The sequence below is a fragment of the Varroa destructor genome, unplaced genomic scaffold, assembly GCF_002443255.2.
Source record: "Varroa destructor unplaced genomic scaffold, Vdes_3.0 BEIS01000004.1, whole genome shotgun sequence".
Classification (NCBI taxonomy): Eukaryota; Metazoa; Arthropoda; class Arachnida; order Mesostigmata; family Varroidae; genus Varroa; species Varroa destructor.
The window spans coordinates 51,636,421-51,645,624 of NW_019211457.1; the positions used below are offsets into that span (position 1 = coordinate 51,636,421).

At 38.4% G+C, this 9,204-nt stretch overlaps 1 protein-coding gene across 2 annotated transcripts in view; it reads right to left on the minus strand.

The window, feature by feature from the left end:
* Positions 1-9,204, minus strand: part of LOC111249676 (palmitoyltransferase ZDHHC6-like) — a 12,978-nt gene that overhangs the window by 2,495 nt on the left and 1,279 nt on the right. Inside the window, exons 2-6 of one of the 2 annotated variants that reach the window (XR_015326461.1) lie at positions 7,772-8,020; positions 6,639-6,789; positions 4,072-4,328; positions 3,607-3,797; positions 2,886-2,940 (exon numbers count right to left, since the gene is read on the minus strand). Coding sequence is in view for 1 of the 2 variants with exons in the window: in XM_022803870.2 (XP_022659605.1) it covers positions 3,607-3,797; positions 4,072-4,328; positions 6,639-6,789; positions 7,772-8,020 (848 nt within the window). In the remaining variant the exon portion in view is untranslated. The remainder of the gene's footprint in view (positions 1-2,885; positions 2,941-3,606; positions 3,798-4,071; positions 4,329-6,638; positions 6,790-7,771; positions 8,021-9,204) is intronic. The other variant, XM_022803870.2, reaches the window with a different exon arrangement.

Below are 9,204 nucleotides of genomic sequence, written 5' to 3' on the forward strand. Positions count from 1 at the left end.
GTACCTGCAATCCAATGTTAAATTTAGTAGTTTGTGCATTAAAACTTTTTCTCTGCTTCTGTAATATATATATATATAATAAAAAGTCCGCTTTAAACATTCATCTATCTACCTACAATAACATTGCATGCTCAGAGAAAATGGCGGTCGGCCTAGTACTCTGTAGAAACTGCGTCAGATCACTTTAATCCCTTTTTTTTTTACCTCAGCACAAGATTTGGAAGAAAGAAGCATAAAATTCATTAGTGACCAAAAAGCTTTTGCGCAAGTTGATTATACAGTCCTTTTCGTTAGAGATCGAAAACGACGTTTCAGAACAGCAATACCAGTAACGATGACCTGTCAAAAAAATGATATACCTAAACTTCTGCAGTGAAACGAGACTACAGCAGTTTGTATCTGACCCGACGAGAGGTTGCAATGTCCTCGACGTTGCTCTTGCAAATGATGACTTTATAGGCAATGCGAAAATTTATTCGCTCGCTATGCAATTGTCACATTCATGATTTCAAACGACTTCGATGCTCAACATCTGTCACCTGTTTTGCTGATAGCATGATCCACCACCTACAATTTACGGAATGAAACCGCCTTTTCATTATTTGTTGTGATGTAGACGTGATCTACACGCACTTCATTCAATACGTCACATTAGTACAGAGTTCCCCATTCCATCAAAAGGCTGTAATAGTGAGGAAAAGATTAATGCTCATATGAAACGCATTAGTCTTTAATGTAAAGCGAAAGATAATGATAAAGCAAGAACCATTTTCCAGCATATGCTGCAGAAAATGCTGACCAAAAAGGGAACCGTTGAAGAAAACTGCATCATTCAGAGCCGATATTCACAGGCAATTTATAGGCACGTTTAGTGGTGCAAGACTAGACGTAGTGTTGATTCTATTAGAAGACTAGATGAAACGGTGGTGACCAATAAAGCTGAAAAAGTCCGTATCCTTCGTGACGTTTCCACCGCCACGAACCCATCGCCTGAAGAAACTAGTCAGCGTGCAGCCAGACCTTCACCGTTCATCGATGCTCCAAATGAATTGTATATAATTAACTACGTTGACACCTCGCCAGTCAGTGTCGAAAGCGACTTACGAAAGCTGGCAAAGAAGCAAAAGGAAACGCTTGACGCAATATTCGACTCTGTTTCTAGGAAAGGCGGAAGCGCAGTCTGCGGACTTCTGTCTCTCATTCTTCGATGTTCACTTGAGAAGGGTGCAGTTTCCAACGTGTGTTCGACCGTCAATATCGGCTCCTTTTCCAAGAGCGTGGACAAAAGCGATTCGTCCAACAAATTTCCTTACCTGGGTCTCATCAATAAACCTGACAATGAATTATATAATTAAAGTAGGTAATTGTATATATTTTGATTACAAATCGCCATTTGAAATGATCACTCGAAACAAGCTTATTAAACTTCATTGGAGTATGACGTAGGAAAGAAACCACTTAAACGGATTACATCATTCCTGAAAGGAAGGGACTTTTGTGTACCAGTGAATGACAGAGTCTCCTTTTATTCCCAGTTTACCTCAGATTACCCGTAAAATACGATTTTTGCTCCTCTTATGTACATGCTGTACATCAATTAGCTGAAGCATGTTATGCGTAGGAATGTATATCCTACGGTCTACGCTGACGACGTAGAAGTGTACACAGCAACTACTGACTGCTTTCTAGGATCATTAGAACGGTTCTGGAAATAGTCTCTTAATCTTCCTTCTCAGCTTGCTCCATAATAAAAATTATTGTTCTTAAAGATTCTAGACTGTATATACAAGCATCCAAATAAAATATTCTTTCTGGTTTAATACATGCTTTATTAGCGTTGAACAAAGGCTTAGTAAGGTATGAAGTCATGATTTTGAAAATGCAGAAGCTTATACGAAAAACTACCTACAACTGAAATATCAATTAATGGAGCAAAACAATGAGAAAAAGCTTAAGTGCTTCGATGATGACAGAACAGAGCGCTTCTTTGATGGAGTTCAAAGAAATACCCGTAGCGATACAAGGATTCAAAGAGAAAATACTGCGAGGCGCGCAGTAGTCAACCATCATTTTGCTATTCGGTAAAGGGGCTGCAACGCTCGTCGGTTCTCTTTGTTATATTTTGTACCTCTTCATTGGGAAATAAAGCATATCATTATTGATATTGCTATACAAAGAACCAACGCGTGCTTGCAAAATACATTGAGACTTGCTATCGCTATTTCGTAGACTATACGATAAGTGTTTAAGATCATCCTGATCAATGTTTACTGGAAACAACGCTGCTCAGAGTGTTTGAGGTGGTATCGCTTCCTAGGGAAAATGTAATTTTTGATGCGTCACCACCGCTCTGACAGCAATATACATTAAGCAACATCAGTTCAAAGATACTAAGATGGAGGGCAGCTTTTTAGCTGGCAAGTCAGACAGTCATTACTAGCCTATCCATGTTTGATTAACACGCATCACACCAAATATTTTTGGTACGCACCCCAAATAATGTTTTTTGGAGAATGTTTTTTTTTGCTAATTTTCCCGTGAATTTTAGCTCCACGTCTGCAGTGAATGACTCATTGAATGGCCAAATAAGTCTTACAATAATTCTTCCATATTGCCCATATATGACCGTGCTATTGGATCAAAAAGGAATCTGAGCACCTTACGCGTGCCTCTACACTCAGGTGGGGCCAAAATGTTCCGGCGCATTACCGTTTCAAAATATGACTTGCGTTAGCTAAGCTAGGCTTTGTATCAGCTCATAATCCTACATATTTCACATAGCCCATGCGGCTTTTTACAAATCATACAAGACATTTCTCTGTGTGGAATTTGCCGTAATGTTGTTATAGAACTGAATTTTAGTTGGATATATGAAAAAAATTCACCTGAATGCACGTTTCCGTTTGGAACGAATGAAGGTTGTGGTGAAACCTGTTAAGCCTATGAAAATTAGCTCTTGTCATTAATTAATGTTCTATTCCGCCTTTCCATAGTCTAAGCCATTTTTTACTTGGAAAAGACAATTTTTCATTTTTAGATAAATTTAGTCGTGATAAAACAAGCAGCTAGAACGCCCAGGATTCTTCTCATTTTAGACTTCATTTTAAAGAATTTTAGACTTCATTTGGTAGCAGCTTTACAATACCTATTATTTTTACTACAATACTTAATAATTTTAACTAAATTTTAACTAGAAATAACATTTTTCCGTTTCAATTCTGTTTAACCATTAATCTCGGATAACAGCTTCATAAAGCAGGAGCAACGCTAGAAATATGTCTCTCAACTTCGTTAACAACGGTAGTTTGCACGCATGGACTTCGCATTTACCTCAGATTAGTCTAAAAAAAGTTATTTTTTCAACCCAAATATAGAGATAATGTCGAATTCTCTCAAAGCTTGTACAGGCGTTATACTCCTAAATTTTCTGATAATAGCAATGTTTAACCTTGCCTCAGAATAAATATGTATATGATAGCTGGTTACATTTTTTCTTGATTTACAAAAGAAGTATTGTTATTTTACTCTCAGAACCTTGATATAATTATTCCAGACAGCCATGCATAGCCAAGATTGGAACTCGAAATGCATCCCTCATTGGCTCACCTTTTCCATCGCGTCACCAGAATTTTTTGGCCAATTTCAAGTCTAAGCCTGGGCTCATCGTTAATTGGTGTCCGTATGCACGTGCGGCATCCATGACTACACCAGGGAAAATAGCCCCCATGGTACCTTTGAATGACCACGTAAGGCCGCCGCCGAAGGCGTTTATCGTCTTTTTGCAGCTTCTGTTCGACCTAAGAGTCAGATAATACGCATAATGTAAAATTTTCAAACCGCCAACTGCTAATCAAGCCATGGTTCTATTGGACGGACTTGATATAATCCAATGATACGACTTATTTGTTACATTTCATAATCTTCAGCCAAGTCTAAATGAATCTTCATTTTTCCAGATTAAAAATAACTGTAGAAGCCCCTCATCTGATCCAATATTCTTTTTAAAGAGTTCCTCCTTATATATGCTCCTTAGCCGCGAAATTAAAACCGTCATTAAGTGTAAGTACTAACTGTGAGCGCATACTGATCGCAACCGCCTCGCATTGGCCAATCGATGCCGTTGCCCTCTTTGATCCACCATGCTAACACCATTTGAGCGTTCAGCTTCCAACCCAGATCGTATGGGTAAACCCAATCGCTAGCTGAACGCCCCATTTCTTCTAAGCGCATTTCCGCTTTCTGGTTAATCCAAGCCTCAATACCGGTCTCATTCTTCAAGACCATTTTCATCTGGAAATATAATAGCGAGCCCAACGCAATAATGACACCTGAAATGCACGACATGGAAAGCAAAAACAACGCCGTTAAATCAGACATGTCGGTTCGAGCTACATTTTACAAGTAATTAAGGACGAATGACGGTGCTACTGATTTCCGGTCTTTATAGCGATATTATTTGATGACTAAAATATGCGTTATGTAGGCTGTTACACGCTAATCCGACGGGCTTTAAAGTTAAATGACTTTTGGGTCAGAATGATAGAAAGGCTTTTTTAACAGTTATTCTAGAATGATGATATGTGTTAAAGGTACCCTCTTTATCTTTAGACACCTGTCCCAACGCTCTAACAGCTTCTGTTAGCCATATATCTGCTATTCGCGTTTCTATATGTAAGTTCTGTGTCTATGACTTCTCTATTCGCTATTGTAAGGTATGCTTGCTCACCAGTGGCCCTTCTTTAGGCGTGGAAAGCTCCGCAATCACGCGGATTGAGGTCAGGAGCATAAGCGGGTCGAAGCCAACATTGTGCACTTCTTTGCCCAAACCAGGAAATAATTGAGGTATGGCAAGGAAGTATAGCTTTATGATCAAATAACCGGACTACGTGCGTTTGATTGCCATGCCAATTGTCTATGAGCCCTGTGAAGAACTCTTAATAGCGGGCTGCATCCACTATTTCATCTTCGGCAAGTGTCTCCTAATAGCAATAGGCGCTGATGTCCATAGAAGACATTATCATCATCTTACGTTCACTACCACTGAACTCGGTTTCGCTCCAAGGCGACGCCATTCTCTCGCATGACCTATCTCCGGCTGGCGGTAGAGATCGAACCATGCCTTTTCTATAGCGACCGTATGTTTCAGACGATTTTTTGTTAACTAGAGTTCCAAAACTGACATTTTATACGTAGCATGCTACAGAATTATAACCCAAGTGCTGGAAATAGGAAAACAGAGTGAAGAAAAAATGGATGGTCCGTGAATTGACGTCAAGCTCTGTGTTTATGAAAAGCTTCGTCTACTACAGCTCTTGTCCTTCAGATGTCAACATCTGGTCAATTCCACGCTAGCGTTTATCCGTTCTTGACACGTATGCACCATTTACGTACTATGTTTTCGCTTAAGACCTCCTTGCCTAACCTCTTTCTGAATCTTTGATAAATTCCAATATTTTTGTGCTTCTTGAAGTGAGTGTTGATTTTTGAAACTAAAACTTAACAAAAATGATTCCGTTTCTAACTGTGCCAAACCATCTTGTTTAATATGAGTAAAATACGTTTTCGCCGTGAATAATACGGTTGGGAAAGTAATATGAATAATATACCACATTACTTTCCCAGCCGTATTTACACGTTCTAAATTATACAAAGTCCGGGTTTTATTAGACGAAAGTCTAACAGTACTTAAGTATCCTAGCAATAAAGTTCAGGCTCTGCATAAACAGGGACAGTACATATGGAAACGCGAATCGTTAGTGCGTGCCTCTTAAGAACCTAGGATAAGCATATAGAAAATAAACAATAGTACCTCAAACATATTAAAAAAATAATTTTTCTAGCCCAACTAGTTGAAAAATCATTAAATTTGAAACTCCGCCGGATTCGCTTGCAACAAACAGTTTGCTAGCAACTTGTCATAGTAGCTCGTAGCTAATCGACGCGCTGACTGTTAAATCTGTTTTATTATCTCACAGTTATAGAGATACTCGTCAACCATCAGCAAATGTTTATCTTAATTTCCGACTGCAAGCCCGAATTTGAATCAAGGCACAACAGCTTGCACTGTTTCAATATGCAATGAAGGACAACCTCATAAGCAGGTGTCGCACGTCCTCAAAAACACAACCCTATCTCGTCCACGGATCAGGCGACCAAGCGAATTGACCTACTCTCACGAAGTACGCTTACTCAGTTGAGAGTTATCCATACTCAACGAGTTTGATATTCAGCATTCTAATAATATCGCCATAAATACGATAAAAGAGCTTCTATTCACCAACGATGGAAGAGCTCAGTGATTTTCCAGTGAAACTACCCAATGACAAATTGTTGTACAATGCATCTTGGCACAACCGAGTGTATAACACGATGCTATGAATAACTTTATGGCTGTGGTTAAAAAATAAGTAATCAAGGTTACTTTCCTTCTAAACGTGTGTAATTGATAGGAACCGGTATGACGTTGAGACCCTAGCACTGCCTAGCGCCGTATCTGTTCGATACAACGATGCAGATCTCAGGAGGTTAAATTTGACACTTTTACATTACACAATAACTACATTAATGCTCAAGTTCCATGCTATGCACTGCTGTCAGTTACCTAATACAATTAACAGTAATAATAAGCATATAGTTACCGAGAGAAAGTCCAATGCTAAGCACGGTTGCTAGCATCCATGCAAATGGCAGATGAACCAAAGGTGAAGGCTGAAAACCTAGTGGCGGATATTCGCGACCACGAATTCGAAGTTCAAATTCGTATCGTTCTTCCATATCTGCGTACCATTTCTGTTTATATGTCAAGGGTCGTTCAAAATGCGGATTACCACAAGTACAAACTGAATATTTATTAACTTCGAACGGTCCTAAGTCACTACTAGAGAAGCCATAATAAACCAATGCTATGTTGTATAAGCCAAGCAACTGATAACACAGAATACTGAATTCTCTATGGTCAATGAATACAGCTAAGAAAATAAAAGAAATTTGGATAAAATTACAGTTAATACAAATGCTCGTTCACTATGATTAAATTTCACAAAAACTAAAAAGTAGGATCTATAGTGTAATATATATAGGGTGTCAATTATATTCAAATGTTTGGTCCACAAAATCGCCGCATATAAGTATATCAGAACTTTTAGGCCATTTACGAACGACCACATGGTGCAGATCCAGGGCAAGAGATGCTATCGGACCTTTTTTTACTCAAATAGTAATAATAATCTCGCCATAAACACATGTCAAAAGATTTCTTGTGTCCAAAATGCGATGAATTCAACTTGACAATTACGTCATTCTAACGAGACGATTTCATCCCCCATTGCGTGAACAGTTTATACGACTAGGCTTTCTATAGCTACGTAACTAATCAAATGTATCCTGACAGTATGATAATTTAATTTGTTCGAGAAACTGATGTCACTTATCACGGTTTAAAATTCATATATCGAGAATTGGTGACCTAATGTATCAACTAAAAATTCATTGAACTCATATTAGGTCACCTGAATCCGAGATGTATATATTGTGCACTAAGACTATGATTAAAAAAGAATCAATTTATAATTGAATAATAAAAAAATGGAAAAATAACAGACAGGTTTTTGCAATATAACTCCAAGTACATCGAGAAAGCTTGATTATGAATTGAATCAAGATACTGATAAAACTGAAAGCCCATGAAACTCTGAATGAATGCATACTTAATAAAGTATATCTACCGCAGTTAATACTAATATTCCGCAATAAATTCAGGTTAAATACGAACCACATTATAAGCCCTTTGTAGGCCAAGAGAAAGCAACACGATCGAGTGGATCGAACCGGTGACGCAGAATAACAGAAAAAAGATAAAATTCCGGTGATTACGATGCCCCACACAGGCATTTATCCATGGGCAATGATGATCCATTTTCATAACACAATGCCCACAACGACGGCAGTGATGGGCTCGAGGAGGCTTAAAGCCTTCGCACAAACCGCAGTATTGTAAAAACTTCTCCGCCTTTCGATCTTTCTGCAAATGAAAATTAACTTTGTTATAACATTCATTTATATAATGACAGAAAAAAGGTTTAATGTTTTTTTGCCTGCTGCATCATGGTTTGACAAGTATGCATCGTAACTAACCAACCACAAAATTACATAAGGCATGGGAACAGCTAAAGAAATGGTAGGTAATACCGTATTAACAATAATAGGACTAGGGCTGACCTGGCTGGCCAATTCTAGATGAAGTGTTTTTGTTCAATTGGTATACATATGTGGAGCTTGATGCAATTTCCACTGTGTGAGAATATGGCCCGTACAACAATGTTCCTGACCGTCGTCAATATTTTGCTAAATGGCTGCTTTTTATCGGTGCCGTAAAAAGGCCCCGCTGCTTATATTTCATCGTAAAAGCAACATCTTATTTGTTTAGAAGAACAAATTATGCAAAAAAAAAGTTACGAGAAGCTAGCTTACCTGAACTTCTACAACTTCGAGTTGCCTATAGAAAGGGCTCTCTACCGTACATCACTTATCCTACAGTGACAATAACGATTACCATAGTCAAGTAGGCAGTCATCAAAGGCCTTTTTTTTTTTTTTGTTATTGACTAGAGCATTATTTAATTGATGTTACGACTAGAACTAACTATTCACTGGTTTAAGGGCAAACTAAATTACGCTGTATATTTACGATAATGTTCGTGAGTGTCATCGCAATGCTGTTTAACAACGGTATGCCGACGGCCGTCATGCATGTTTTTATAATTGCTGTCGGCGTCAATGAAGATAAACTTCATCAATTTGTGAAAACGTAAATGTAGCTATAGAAACATGGAACTTATTTACACTAGTCTCATAGTAAGCCTTCGATCGGTATTAAGACCGATACCCAACCCCCCTTCACGTAGACCACTTTGTGAAACAAAATGCCATTTTATTAGTAGAACAATGATCTGTGCCGAAAAATAACCCATCTCAATGCCTAGTACTCCTGCACTGATCTATCCCTAATACACAAGAACGAAAAACTCAGAACGGGCCATCTCAAAAATGGATTCCCTATTACGCAACCACCGCCACCGCTCACAAATATTGTGGGTAGATCTAACTAATTAGGCAGTGCTTAAAGGTAAATTGTCTTGCTTTCTCTATAAACCCATACTCGAAGCGCATGGGATTATTTTCATTATAGTTCAGCAACTTTCACCAA